Below are 15,518 nucleotides of genomic sequence, written 5' to 3'. Positions count from 1 at the left end.
GAGGCAGTAGAGTGGAGCAGGTCCCCAGGGTGGTTGCTTTCAAATAGCTGAAAATGCTGTGGGGGTAATGAGGTGGGAAGATTGACCCTGTGAGGCCCAAGAACTGGGGCCTAGGGCTGCTCCTGGAGCGTGGAGGAAGGGAGGGAGGTGCACACATGATGAGGGTTGGAGAGAGGGAAGGAGTGGGCTCTGCAGAGGTCAGGAGAAGGGTGGGTATCATGGAGAGAGCTGGCCGCAGCCTGGAAGTGACCCGAAGGGCAAGGAGGTGAGCGGACGGCTTACCTTTGGGGGCTGGAGGGTAGCATGCATGTGGAAGCCAGGCGTTGGGACGTCAAGGAGAAAACTTGTGGTAAGAAGGCAGAGGCTTTGAATCCTCACCTTTCAGTCATGGTCAAGGAGTTTATCAGGGAAAGAAAGGAGTGAGTTGACCTTCTCTTAGATCAGAAACAGGGTGAGGAGGGTGTCAGCAGAGAATGCCATTCTTCTGGGGAAGCCCGGTGCACCTGTGGCACACCCTTTACCAGTGACATACCCTTTCAGTCTGTGGAAGGCTGCCTGGAAGGGCACTGGGGCTCTGAGTCCTAGAGCAGGCTTTCCCTGCACCCCCTGGAGAGTCTGCAGATGGCCGCTTCCCACAGAGGACATTGGGCCTCTCACACAGGCATGAAAAACATTACAAAAGGACTCAGGGTGCCACGTCCCTCCTCCCAGGAATGCCCCTCACATAGAACGGGCTGTTACCCACTGTTGTCTAGCCCACAGCCACCCGTAGCCTGAGGATGCTTGCTTTCTCCTCCCCAGCAAGAGGGCTTTGCGATCTATTCTGAGTACTGTAACAACCACCCCAGAGCCTGCACTGAGCTGTCCAGCCTGATGAAGCAGGGCAGGTACCGGCACTTCTTTGAGGCCTGCCGCCTGCTGCAGCAGATGATCGACATTGCTATTGACGGCTTCCTGCTCACGCCGGTGCAGAAGATCTGCAAGTACCCGCTGCAGCTGGCGGAGCTGCTCAAGTACACCACACAGGAGCACAGGTGAGAGAGAGGCCACGTGGGAAGCCAGGTCCAGTCTCCCCATGGAGTGCTGGGTCCCTCAGCTCTCCCCAGAGCCTCCCCGGGTGTCAGAGGCAGACAAGCTCAGGTGTCAGGCTTGTCACTTTCAGTACCTCTATGGGAAGGAGTGTTCAGATTGTATAGAATGTTAAAGTTATTTACACTGAGCAAAGCTTGAATGTGAAAGTTTTTAACGCTGGACATCTCAGCCTGTGTGTAGATGGGGCTGTAGTTTCCTTTTTTTCAGTATTAGAGGCCTTGAGAACAAGGGCCTGCTGGGGGCAACATTTTAGTTTGATTTGACTGTAGCATATGGAAAGTGCCAGAAACAAAGATCTGCTGATGAGGTAAATGCCACATTAGCATTTACATAACTTACTCTGTCAGCCTTCTGTGGCTTGTGTCCTCTGGTGTCCTTGTCCAAGCCATGTGAAAGATGGGACTCAGAGCAAAGTATCACTCTTGAACACGGTTAGTGGTTATTAAAGTACTTCCTGTAGCAAAACCGGCTATATCAAAATGAAAGCAATGATAAAGATTGTCCCTTCTTCAGTAATGAAAGTCATTCATTGTCACTGTGATTAAAACATTTCTTGTGGCATTTACTTTCATTCATGGTAAGTTCTGGGAGATGAAGGACAACATTCTTATCTCAAAGAATTCTGGATTGCACTTGGTCTGTTCCCTTAACCTATGCAGACTATAGCCTATTCATGGAGGAACAAGGAGAAGTAAACAATGGCTATTGTTTAAATGTCACATTGTCTAGACTATTAGTATACAAATCAGGGATGGAGTGCATTATTTTGTCAGTCTTCATTTTCAAGTTGTGTATCATGGTTAAAATTAACCTCCCATTTTTCAGTGATTACAGTAACATAAAGGCAGCATATGAGGCCATGAAGAACGTAGCCTGTTTGATCAATGAGCACAAACGCAAACTGGAAAGCATAGACAAGATAGCGCGGTGGCAGGTGTCCATTGTAGGCTGGGAGGTAAGTGGCCCACATACCCCTAGTACACATACACATCGTCCATCACCGCTCACACCCCCCCACCCCCGCCACACACACCTCTGGTATACTTGAATGACATACTTTAATGTCCTATGATTGACACTTTATACTCATGACTGTATGGTACACAGAATTCCTCTGCTATTCTAAATTAGAGCCTTCCTATGAAACCTTTCATATGCTGAAATGGTACAAAGCCAAAGACCAGTACCTTGGGACACCTCCTGCTGATGGATGCACAGAATAAACTGAGATAAAGCACAGATGCTCACAGACACAGCCCAAAGCTCTTGCAACTCAGTGCTGAGACACTGAGTGTGGTTCCCAGGGAAGGAGCTTCATGGGGCCGCTCTCACTGCTCAGGGTGCCACTGCCTCTATAACAGCTGCTGCAAAACAAATGCTGAACTCTTTTTACTTCTCACCTTTTTTGATAAAAATGAAAATTCTCCTTGGATTTTTTTCAGTTAGCAAAAACAGGTACTAATGTAGGTCTTTAGTAAAAAAGTGGTATAAAGAGAACTTTTGAAAAGCAGAGGATACCTATATACATTTTGAGGCATATCATTGAACTTAAGTCTACTACTTTATCTCGTACCTCCACCAAAAATAGTCTAAAGAGTGTTTATAATTAATTTATTGCCTATGCCTCCTCTCTCCTGCAAGAGAGTAAGCTTCATGAGAGCAGCTGGAGAACATTTAAAATGCAAATGATTGTGTGAACTGTGGAGCTGCTTGGGCTGCCTGTGTGTAAGCCCTCTGTGGACTGGGGACAGTCAGTGTTTTCATCTACATGGTGGAGCGGAAACTGTTACCTAACTCATAGGGCTACTGTAAGGATTAGAAGACTGCAGATGCAGGGCTTAACGCAGCCTATAATAATGGCACATGCGCACGTGCACACATTTATTAATTTATGAAAACAAGCAAGGATGATATCAGCCTGCATCATGTTTACCACATGCCTAACACTGGTCTAAGCCATTTATATGTGGGAACTCATTTAATCCTCTCAACAGTCCTATGAAGTAGGGGTTACTACCCCCATTTACCAGATGGGGAAACTGAAGCACAGAACAGTTAAGTATCGTGTCCCAGCCACAAAGCTAGGAAGTGGCTGAACTGGATTCAAATGAAGGCAGCAGCCTGGCTTTGGAGTCTGTGCTGGTAACCACTAGGCTCTATGGCTTTATTAAGAACAAAGTTGATGCTGTTCATATGGCTTTTAGCACAAGCAAGATTCATCCTACATCAAACTGATTGGTCAAAACTCACTGTCCTGAAGGACTGTGAAAGTTTGGGTTGAGAAGTTAGGTTTTTAACTAAAGTACATAATAGTGGTAAAAATTGGAAAGAAATACTTGTATTTCAAGGGCCTTATAGAGTTTTGGAGCTTGGAGATCCCTGAGTATAACTCTCTTATTTTGCAGGTGAAGAATATAGTACACAGAATTGCTCTAGGCAAGTAAATAGCAGAAGCATTTTGAAGTTAGAGCATTTTCCTACCAAAAAAAAAAATAATGTGTATGACTGAGATTAAAGGAGAATAAAATCTTTAATTTACAAAATTAAAAGCCAATGCCATACCAAGTACCATAAAGTTCCATTGGGTTAGACCCAACCTGACTATGATAAAAGTGTGGTTTCCTTGAGTTCTTGGGCTCTGGCACTTAGCAGATAATTTATCATCAGAAGTTTACCAATTTCTTGCTGGTAATATGCCATCTGGCCTTTTGTTTCTGAAGACCCTAGTTAGTTATTCCAGGGGAGCTGCTCTACGCCTGCCTCGGAGCCAGAGCGCCCGCAGTGCGGCATCCACACACAGACCTGCCTGAGGTCCTCGTTCTCCCCGGGTCGGCCTGGGCCAGCTGCCGTGCCAGATCGTGGTCAGACTCTGTTAATCCGGCAGGCTCTTCACCAATTTTCTGACAAAAGGAGACTTCAGATTACATAGAGGCACTGCGACAGTTTCCCACTGAGTAGGAAAGAAACATAAGAAATATCACACACAAGAAGACTAATAAACCAAGGTTTTAAATGGTCTTTGAGGTTCTGGCCACCGGTGAATGGGCCTCAGGCAGCTGGAAAATCTGGGGAAGATTCTGGGCCAGGCCTTGTCCTGTATCCGTAACACCTGAAGGTGTGGAGACTGGAAAGTCTTACAGTGTGTTCTTTCTCATCTTCCAGGGACAGGACACTTTAGACCGAAGCTCAGAACTGATCCATTCTGGGGAGCTAACCAGGATCACTAAGCAAGGGAAGAGCCAGCAGCGGACATTCTTTCTGTTTGACCACCAGCTGGTGTCCTGCAAGAAGGACCTGCTGCGCAGGGACATGCTCTATTACAGGGGCCGTGTGGACATGGATGACATGGAGCTAGTGGACCTAGAGGACGGGCGGGACAAGGACTGGAATCTCAGCCTGAAAAATGCCTTCAAGCTTGTCAGCAAAACCACTGATGAAGTTCATCTGTTTTGTGCCAAGAAACAAGAAGACAAGGCGAGGTGGCTGCAGGCTTGCAAGGATGAAAGGAGACGGGTGCAGGAGGACCGGGAGATGGGTAAGCAGCACCTCAGTGCCACGGGGTGTCATTGGCCTCTGTTTTCGAGCCTCACCCTCCAGCCTTCTCCCAAAGAGCTAAACCCCACACTTCAGAAAAGAGAAGGATTTGCGAATTGTAAATATTTCTAAACTTGCTTGCAAGACAGGCCATGACAGATGTAGTTACTACTAGCAATATTTATGTGCCAGAGCTGTGCTCCACATTTGCAGAGATTGTCTCATTTAATTTCAAAAGGTATTATTTCTATACCCATTTTATAGATAATATATATAATTGAGGCCAAGGCCTTTGCCCACTCTCACATGATGACCAAGTGACATTTAGAACCATCTCAGTGTGCCCAGGAGACTGAGTCACACTCTGGTGACCGTCACCCAGGCCTTGAGAAATATAAGGTGATCCTTGAGGCTTCCTCTTCAGCTGTGCCTTTAAAGCACTTTAAATTTACCTTGCTGTCACAGTCCATTCCGGCCCCATACCTGCCTGCATATTCCCCATCTCAGCCATGAAGCCTCCTGTGCTGCAGTGAAATCCATGCCCAGGATTGCCCTGGTCTCTGCAGCTCTGCTCCCCTCCAGGTATTGACTGGCCTATGAGATGCACCATCAAGCCTATTATTTACAGTGGGAGCACCCACAGTCTCTGAGCTGAGGTAGTGCCTCCCAGCACAGTAGGGTTTGAGCACAAACTGTTGAATGGAAGTCAGGATGCCACAGGGACCATGGACCTCTAGAGATGAGGTAGGATGAAGGATGCTCACCTCTGCAGCCCTTCTGGGACCAGACCTCAAAGATGGTGTGGTGCAGGATGCAGGAGAAGGCTCTCCCCTTTCATTTCCTGGTCCACTGCCGTGAGGAAGGCTAGAATAAAACCAGAAGGTACTGTGTTGGCCCCCACCATGGCAAGTGTCACCAGCACCAGACCCAGGCTTGGCCATGGATGGCGCTCTCACCCACAGGAGGTTTTGTGGGATCATGTATTAGAGTAGAAAGGGCTCTACAAGTCGTCAGGCTGACTTGCCATCAGAAGCAAGAATCTCCTCTGAAACATTCTTAACAGGTGAGCACTGGCTCGTACCTTGACCTCTAATGGCACAGAGACCACTGCTCACAGGTGGCCCCTTCTACTAAGTGAAAGTATCCTTTATTCTAAGAGGAAAGCTGATCCCCAGCAACTTCCATGTATTGATGCAGGTTTTGACTTTTGGGTCTCATTGGAATAAGGTTCATCACTCCATCATGCCAAGAATTCTTCAGATAGTTGAAGGTCACATAAATTCAGATGCAAAATGAGAGATCCACAAAATCCTGATTTGTACCTGCCATGTAACATTGTCTGGTGCAGGCCTTGAAATCATTTCTAATTTAGAGTACTTTGGCTTTTCCTCAGATAAAACCAAATATTTAAAGGGCATTCTAAATACTCTTCAACTCCGCCCCTTAGCAGGAGAAACAAGAAGAGAACTGATGTACCTCTGCAATTCAGTGCCTGTGCTCACAGCTAGTGCTCAGAAGACAGACAGGAATGAGTGAATGAATGAATGAATGAATGGCTGCACGCAGCACTCTTGGAGCCATTGAATCTGTGATGTGGGTGTGAGTGGATGAAAATGTTGTGTCAGCCTAGGTGCCCAATACACGACATGTGGGATCATTATGCCATTAGCCAGGCTGGGCTCAGAGGATGGGAATGAGGCGTGGGCCTCAGAGCAGTAGAAGCCAGGGGTCAGTGGACAGAGCCTGAAGGAGATGATAGGACCCATTAGGGACTGATATCAGGCATGCCAAGGAGCCAGGGTGCAGGGAGCAGAGTGTTCAAAGGTAGAGGGTGAGCCTTGGCGAGTGGCCCCAGGTAGCAGAGGCATAGCCCAGTTCTCCTTCCCCAGGAGGAAGCCTTGCCCAGTGTGGCAGTGTGAGCCTCCTCCGCCTCTGTCCTTGCCTCTCTCCTCACGCTCCCTATAGTTGGAGTAACCCAGTTCCCATCACTCAAGTATTACCTGTGTTAGGGGGAGGCATAGCCCAGTTCTCCTTCCCCAGGAGGAAGCCTTGACCAGTGTGGCAGTGTGAGCCTCCTCCGCCTCTGTCCTTGCCTCTCTCCTCACGCTCCCTATAGTTGGAGTAACCCAGTTCCCATCACTCAAGTATTACCTGTGTTAGGGGGAGAATAAAACTCACTCAGCTTCCACAGCAGGTAGGTGAGCAGAACTGGGGGCCCCTTTGATTTGTCTTCTCCTCCCAGAGCCTTGTCCTGTAGGGAGGTAATTGGGGTGACTCCAAATGAACTCTTGCCTGGGTTTACACAAGTGGTCAGTGCCTCCTTACCAACAGCACTCCGTCTCAGTCTTTCCAGGGTCCTGGTTTAGAAAATAATTCTGTGGCCATCCTTGTGATAATTATTGCTCCTTCTGTTTCCTTTTCCAGTCTTTTCATCCTCTCCTAGGTCCTCTAGGATTAAGGTTCTTTGCTTCAGGTTATGATGAATACCTCAAGGGTAATATGGGTTAAGGCACAAGTTTTATTCTAAAATGTTTTCACTTGTTTTGAATACATATTACCTTTGTTTCTAAATCCAGGAATGGAAATTTCTGAAAATCAAAAGAAGCTTGCCATGTTAAATGCTCAAAAGGCAGGACATGGAAAGTCAAAAGGTGAGTTCTACAGATGCCTCCATCTCTGTAAAGTATATCAGTTTTGGAATTAAAACCAGGGACTCTCTGTTCTGAGGGGATGATGGTATCATTACTAGTCTGAGGCACATCAACCCCTCCTGCATCTTTTGGGCACATGAGGAGGAAATCGCCAACCCCAACTGCGTGTCCACTGTAAGCTACATTCTTATTTAAGTAAGAAAAAAGATCTAATGTTCATCACATCATACGATGAGTTAAGGAACAGGAAGACACACTAGCTTATTTAGAGCCAGGGTTCTCTGTCCTCTCTGCTCATCAGAAGGACCTGGGCAGCTATTTAAAAATATCAGTGCCCAGGGCACACACTGCAGGGTCCTGATGTGCAAGCCAAGACTGTGCTCACGTAGGTGATACTGATACTCTAGCTCAACAGAAATACTGAAGGTCTTTATTCCAAAAATATTATATTTTTGTAAAATTAATTCAGATTGACTCCAAGAGGTACTCACTCACCCTATGATGTTTATCTATTCAGTATTTTCCTAACTGAAAATACAAAAACACAGATCAGTTCAGCCTAGGACTGTGATAGGCTGTCAACTGCTACACCAAGAATTCATTACCAACACCACACTCATAACTTTCCTGCTCCCTCCACTCAAATGCAGAAATCCTCCCCCTCCCCCAAGTCATAAACATGTTCAAGGCAGAAAAATCCACTGTGTATTCTTTTTTGACATCTCCACTTTTACTGGCAGGTGACCAGTAAATACCAGTGTGTTAGAAAGTATTTGTTTCTGTATCTTGTAAGAGTCACTAGCTTAGCAAGTAGCCTCTGAAGAATGGAATGAATGATCACCTTTCAGGCGCTTTCATGAGCTACCTCATTTCCTCCTCTCTCATCCTGGGAGACGAGGAAGGCCTAGTAGTAGGGATGGATTCTGGACAGAGGTCCTGGCTCCTTCCAAACCCACACTCTTTCCTCTTACCATGCTGACTTTCACAGTTACTGTGTGGTCTTGTAGCTAGTTTCAATAAGCCTTTTTAATGACCTCTGCACAAATTTAAAATGCTGACTCTAATACAATAGTTTTGATTACAGTGATTAAGTATTGGGGGGCACTATTCTAGGTATACTGCTTCTGTTAACCCATGTAATTCTCACAACCCAGCAGGTACCATTGTCCCTACCTTAGATTTAGGGAACTGAGACACAGAAACCAAGTAATTTCCCAGTAATTACAGCTAGTAAGTGACAGAGCAGGGTCTGGGCTGAGGCAGTATGTTGTCGGTTGTCATCCCGAATAGCAGTTCAGCTCTAATCCTGCCACTTACTGTGGTGTGACCACAGCGATTCCCATACGCTTTCTGGTTTGTGTCCTTCCGGTCACGCTGCTCTAATGATCCCTTCCTGGGATGATTTTTGTGAGGATTCAATGAGGTAATCTACACCACACGTCCACACATACTATGGGCTGAATGTCTTATAACAGCCATCAGTTGTGCTTTCGATTAGTGTGAATTGAAAATCAGCTAAGAACTCGAGTCTTGGCACTGGTTGTTTTTTTCCCTCTTCGGCTGATAAGTGACCCTCAGCCCATGTGCTATCTTTCTCCTCTCGAGTTAGGCTACAGTGGATGCCCTGCCGCCCCACCACACCAGAGCTTGCACCCCATTCATCAGCGCCACATCACCATGCCCACCAGCGTCCCTCAGCAGCAGGTGTTCGTCCTGGCAGAACCCAAGAGGAAGCCTTCGCTGTTCTGGCACACATTCCATAAACTCACCCCTTTCAAGAAATGAAAACAGGGAGGGCTGCACTTCAACTGTGCACAATCCAAGGACAGTCTTTGGACCCAGTGCTGAAAACTTCTTTTGGGGATGAATAACAGAGAAGGACTTGGACTCGCCTTCAGTCTTCAGAGACACAGCTGCCTCCTTGGAAGGGGGAGAAGGTGGTGATTCTTTCACGTACACAGGAACCCTCTGTGACCTGTGCCAAGGCAGCCAAGACTGAGGACCTGGTGACATACTCTAAAGTGAGTGCTGAGCAGAGGGCCCTGCGAGCCTCACTGGTGATGAGTGCTGTGCGCAGCCCAGGTCCAAAGTGCCATGAATAAGGGCAGGATGGTGTGGTGCTTTTGCATTTGATTTGAAGGCAATGGTAGTCCTGGGATTGGGACAATACTACCTGTCGCTGGCATGGGTAAGCCGCATCTCTCTTCCATGGTATTAGGAAGGGACTTACTGCAGATGTGGTGTCCCGGGTGTCATCTGAACCTACACATTTGCCACTGTGGTAGTGCAGTCTTCATCCTGCCAGGTTCCTCTCCCCTACAGGCTGGAGGGGGAAACAGGATGAGCCTGTTGTGTGGCAGGGAGGTCTGCAAGGAAGAGTGACTTCAGTCTCCTAATGGTAAAGCTGTTTTCCAGAGAGGGAGGGAGGCAGAGGAAGTCCTACATGGGCTAGATTGGCCCTTCTCAAGTCAGGTACACTTCTACGCACATGCAGTGTGTGACTCCATGACCAGAAACCATGTCTACTCACACATCATAAACTAAAACTATTCAAACATATCCACTTGCAATATAAAAACCCATTCATTTTAATTTTATGGTAAAGTGAGTATGCGAATGCACCAATCAAAAGGCATTCTCACTCCATCAGTTATTCCTGGTACCCTTAATAATTAAGCTATAATGGCATTTACATTCCCCTGAGAAAGCAGGAGCTTCTGAGCAGTCCGGCTGTGGATGTGGAGCCCACTTGGTTGCATGAACCCAAATAGCAGTGCTGACCATGCCACTACTAGCATGTCATCAGGTTTCTCAAGAGTCCCTCTTTATAAAAGAGAACTTAACAAAATATATCTAGACTCAGAGAGAGCAGTCTTTTTTTAATGAGGGCCACATGGTCTGATACCAATCAATAGTTTTTTCCTAGTCTATATTGTAAATTTTGATGAAACTAACTTTTAAATATGTCTGGAGAAGACAGACTCTGCAAGCAAGATGCCACTGTAATTTACTTAGTGCACTGGATGGGAGAGTATTGTATGGCACAATTTGTGGTTTTCTATTTGAGAATCTCTTTTTTGTATGCTACTCTCAGAAAGTTCTTTTTTCTACCAGACCCATGCTTGAGAATAAACAAACCTGTGCTGTCAAACACAAAGGTGTATGTAATCTGAGTCTCTGGGTGTGCAATTCCTCCCCTTCTTTCTCCTTCCTCACGCTCAGAGCTGTTCCTGAAGGAGGTGAAGTCCTGCAACAAAGGGACAAAATCCTGGGCCTCTCCAGTGAGGCTCAGCGCAGCGTCCTGCAGCAGTGTCAGAAACTCATTCCTGTTCTTGAGCCTGCCCTGCACCTCCGGGCCCTCAGTGCAGTATTGGCAGGAGGTCACACTGGCCCGTGGCCAGCAACCCCAGCCACTGCCGTGAGGAGGCTTCTCAGGAGGTGCTGTGAGTGCATGCATGAGTGTGTGTGTTTCGTTTTTGAGAAGAAATCTCAATTTTAGTTACATTTATATAACTGACCTTTTTACTAACAAAAAATGTTATGTTTTGTAAACCATACTAAATATGCTTTTTGTAGGCCCCTCAGCAAAAACTCTAGGGGTCTGTGTGCTAAAGTAGAGTTCTTTGTATATACAGCAGTTTTGAACAATTGGTTGTGTTTTGTTTTTAATATAAGAGAATTACATTAAGGAAGCAAAGAGAATTATTTGCTTAGGTTATGTTTTAAATGAATATTCAGTGAGTAAAGAACCACTCAGTGGGCTTCCATTTGCTAATATTTATTAATGGGCAATGAAGAAATGCTTTAAGTTCTGTGACAAGTCCTGACTTATTTCTCAGCTGAGCCCTGACTTTAGTCCCCACCTCTCGCTCATGGACTCCTAACAAGAACAGGAAGCTCAGACCCTGGCTGGTGTGTAGCTCAGTGGATTGGGTGCTGACCTGCAAACCAAAGGGTTACAGGTTTGATTCCCAGATCAGGGCCCATGCCTGGATTGTGAGCCAGGTCCCCAGTATGGGGTGTGTGAGAGGCAGCCACACATTAATTTTTCCTTCTCTTTCTCCCTCCCTTCCCTTCTGTCTAAAAATAAATAAAAATCTTAAAAAAGAGAGAGAGAGAAGAAGAAGAACAGGGAGCTCAGATACCCAGGCCTGCAGGGCCCCTAGGGCCTGTCAGCTCTGTACCCTGTGAGAATCACCTGATCAAAGATCTGTTCTGGAGATCTGTTCTGGGTGGGTCCTGCTTGGGTTTTCAGTTGATTTTGAAAACTGCTAAAATAGATTTGAAAGGACAGAACGTCCTTTGACTTCTTTAAGTTGACATGTCTAACTTCAGTTGTTTTACTAAATGCCAGAGTTGTATAAAGAATAGATGGCTCAAGTAGCCTAATTTTGGTTTGCCAAACTTCCTTCTTGACTTAACTCTCATGTTCCACTTCAAAAAGTATAGAAAAAAACAGTCTCTATACAGATTATGTATGAATTTCATTGGGTATTTCACTTTCTCTTTCTTTCACTTTTTTGGACCCTACATTGCACAACATGGGAGACCGAAAAAAGAAGAGATGATATAGAATTTCGATGAACTTCACCTATTCCATCATTCATATTTCAGAATTTGACAACTCTGTCAAAAGGCAGTTGCTCTGGCCTTGGGTCAAGAGTAACCTCCTCAATCTTGATCATACCTAAAATGTAGGACAATCTTGCAACAGGTAAAAAAAAATCATAAAATAGAATGTTTATAAAATCCTGGAGAAGTGGCATTCTTTGTCTTTGGGCTGAAAACTAGAAAAAGAGTGGCAGCAGCTTGCCAGGGCTTTGATGGGACCATCTGTATAGTTCATTTCCAGTAGAACTGATCTTTTTCACCTGGACCTGATATTATAGTTGAAAACATTCCATTTCCATCTCCCCACTATTTGTGAATATTATTGTATCTTTCTGTACCTAATCTAGATGAAGACTAATTTAGTGCCTGTTCAGAAAATCCCTTCGATACTAGACACAGCAAAAGTGCACTTCATTGAAAATTTGGTTCACAATAGAAATCTTTCATAAAAGCCTTGAGATGCGATATTTTATCAATTGGAGATAATAACGTGCCCACACTGCTGATATTCCTCAATAAAATCAACTTACTTAGCCAGAGTAGAACAGCCTAACTACCTGGGGTTAGGGGGGAAATTGCTGTGTTATTTTTTGTTGAGGAGAGAAACAGATGTGTCCCTCACAGGACAGTGCCAGCAAGTGTGAATAAATGTCCTTTCCAGGCTACGGGACACACACAAACCAACCAGGACAAATTGCACAAACACAGTTGTCCCCAGCAATGAGCTTCACCTACATATGGTCCCTCTGTTAAAGTATCACTTGGCTAATGCTGCACTCAGGATGGATGTGGTGAAGGTGGAGTTCAAAAGACTTCAGGAGAAAAAAAAAAGAAAAACTATCTGACCTTGAAAAACCCCAAAGTTTAAATATTTGATGCAAATGTATATAGCTACAACATACATAACAATATTGCCTTTAGTTATTCCATAGGCATCAACATTTGTATTTAGAAAATACTTCATTTAATTCTGTGATTTCATAATTCATTCCTTTTATAAGTGTTAGAGTCATTCACGTTTGACTTAACGTACTTGCAAGGCTTTTGGTAACCTTTTCATTTTAACTCATCAACACCAAAATGATGTGATCTGTGTGAGTTGTGACAGCTCCCAAACTGGTGGGCTGGCTGTGGACAGCTGAAAGGTGTCATACAAGAGCGCTATGACTTGAAATGTATTTTTGTTGAATGAAGTTTTTATAAAAATATATACATATATTTACAACATTATTTGAATGATTTCTTGTAAATGCTGTGAATCTATATTTGTTTCATATCTGTATATTAAAATTAATTTGCCAAACTGGTTCTAGTAGTGCATTTGAGTATTCGAGTAAGATTTTTGTTCTAATGGAGAGAGAGGGTTAGGAGGGTTTTCTTTCTTAGGTGGGATTCACAGGGCATTTCCTACCTGGACATTGATGGAGTTCTTTTCAATAATAATTTGTCCATTAATGAGCTAGATCAAACCACTGGACAGGAATGGGAGAAAGAAGGTTCTCCATACCTGTCCACTGTGAATAGGGAATAGGGACCACTTGACTCGAAAAAAGTCCCTAAACATTGGAATAAGACTGGTAAAGCCAAAACCTGAAATGAGAAGTCCAGTTTTGTGGCAGCAGCTTTTGCATAGATGGTAGAAGGTAGACAGTAGACAACAGAACATGCCTTTCATTTCCCTGCTGCTGGCAAAGGAAAGGTCTGGCCCCTTCACTGATCTGCTAGTGGCCCTAGGCCTACTTACCCTCTGGGGTGGGGTAGATAACAATTTCCTCTTCTAATTAATGGCTCCCGAAAAGCTAGTAAATAGCCCATTGTTTGCTGTGACTGTGATCTGAAAAGGATTCTTATAAAGGTTGCCAGGCAGCTAGTCCCTGTTTTGTTTGTTTACTCTTAATAGCCACCTACTTCCCAAACTGGTTTCCCCTCCTGGAGCTGGAGGGAAAGAGGGGGCTTTGCTTGGGGATGTGGTACTTGAGGGAGCGTGGGGGCGGGGGGAGCTGAAAGTGCTGGAAACCAAAGTGTGCCTCTCAAAGGTTGGCTCCCAGGGTCAATCTGGTACCACATATAGGCAGGAGTGGGAATAGAGGGCTGTGGCCATTTCTTCTAGAAGAGTTGTGGGGAGGTGACTTAACATGAGCCACTTACCCAATGCCCTGGAAGGAGAAGCTGAAATGTATGAATCCTCCATAAGAGCTTACAACTGAAAAGAGAAGACAGACAGGCACAATTAAAATTGAGTGTGCACTGTGCAACACAGGAGTATACAAGTTATGAAGGAATTTCAGGAGACAATCCCTTCCTCTAGTATCAAGGTAAGAAGCAGCATACAGCAGGACAAGCCCCAGTGGGACCCTGCAGGATGAACCTTTCACAGCAGGCTGGTGTGTTGCTGGCCAGAGGTGGTACAAACTGTGTGAGACCAACTTGTTGGAAGATGGACTGCAGAAGACCTGTGGACCTCAATGAGACACTGGGATTTTGTTCTGTAGGCAAAGACTTTGAAAAAAGGAATGTTGTAGCCAAACATGCTTAGGCACTCATGCCAGTGACAGAGAAAAGTGTGGGTTGAAAACCAGAGGCAGGGAGGTGATTTAGGAGAGGGTACCCAGTGAAGAGACCATGGGAAAGGAGAGGAGGCGGGATGGGAAGGATGCTCAGTGGCAACGGCAGGTCTCAGCCAGCCACTACATGTTGGGAGGAGATGGTGGTTTCCAAGTTCTTCCTTGGGGTGACCGGTGGGTGCTAGTGCCATACATAGATGTAGAAAATACTGCATGGAAGAGTAATACTCCTGGACAGGAGTTCCATGTTTGGGTTTATGGCAAGGCTGTTCAGTGGGTAGTGAGACAAACAGAGTGAAGCCCAGGAAGGAGGCCAGGGCTGGCAATGGAGATTGCAGAAGGCACTGCCAGCAAAAGTAAACCATGGGAGTGGAGCTGAGCCACATAGCAGGCAGCAGGAGGAACACCCTGAAGAATGCACAGGCGGAGGAAGAGAAGGAAGAAGGAAGAGATCTGGGGTGGACAGGTGGGTATGGGGGGAGGTTGGGTAGGGGAGGGACAGCCAAAGCAGAGGGGGAAGGAAGTGGCTACAGGGCAAAGGCTGCTGACGTTCTGCTGGGAAAGGACTGAGGGAGCGGCTGGATTTAGCGATCAAGAGGGCAAGGCAACTGCGGGTGTGCAGGTGGTGGAAGAGAAACTGGCTTAATTTCTGACCTAACTCCTGCCACTGCCCTGCCCATCATACAGACGAGACTTGGGGCAGTGTTATGGCAGTATAAATGGGACTGGGCCTACACTTCATACCCTGCAACCCAACTTGGTTCTCAGCACCTCTGAGAAACAACGTTGGGTACATTCGTCCTCTGGATGCCATTTTTAAGTTAGGGGTCAATGTTAGTAGACACAGATTGGGAAAAGATAAGAATCAGTATTACATGGCATTGAAAAGTTCCACCACATTTTTCTCAGTGGCAGGTCCAGGGGTTATGTGTGTGCAAGAAAGAGAGAGTAGGGGAGAGAGAAGGCAATGGCATGAAATGCTTATGTACACAGATGTCTAAAATTAAATAAATTACAGAGAATGTTGAAAGACCTAGTAAATGGTATCAGCTCTAATGGTCTGGAT

At 45.6% G+C, this 15,518-nt stretch overlaps 1 protein-coding gene across 4 annotated transcripts in view; it reads left to right on the top strand.

Annotated features, from left to right (window-relative positions):
• The window catches only part of SPATA13 (spermatogenesis associated 13), a 160,714-nt gene extending 147,523 nt beyond the window's left edge, over nucleotides 1-13,191 (top strand). For all 4 annotated transcript variants that reach the window (XM_045830428.1, XM_045830429.1, XM_045830432.1 and 1 more), the window contains 5 exons: nucleotides 802-1,034; nucleotides 1,918-2,047; nucleotides 4,255-4,627; nucleotides 7,203-7,277; nucleotides 8,887-13,191. In XM_045830428.1, coding sequence (XP_045686384.1) covers nucleotides 802-1,034; nucleotides 1,918-2,047; nucleotides 4,255-4,627; nucleotides 7,203-7,277; nucleotides 8,887-9,062 — 987 coding nt within the window. In that variant the 3' untranslated portion in view covers nucleotides 9,063-13,191. The remainder of the gene's footprint in view (nucleotides 1-801; nucleotides 1,035-1,917; nucleotides 2,048-4,254; nucleotides 4,628-7,202; nucleotides 7,278-8,886) is intronic.
• The last annotated feature ends 2,327 nt before the right edge of the window (nucleotides 13,192-15,518 follow it).

The sequence above is a fragment of the Phyllostomus hastatus genome, unplaced genomic scaffold, assembly GCF_019186645.2.
Source record: "Phyllostomus hastatus isolate PE091 unplaced genomic scaffold, TTU_PhHast_1.1 phas_contig_152, whole genome shotgun sequence".
Classification (NCBI taxonomy): Eukaryota; Metazoa; Chordata; class Mammalia; order Chiroptera; family Phyllostomidae; genus Phyllostomus; species Phyllostomus hastatus.
This window is presented reverse-complemented; position numbering and strand designations above follow the sequence as displayed.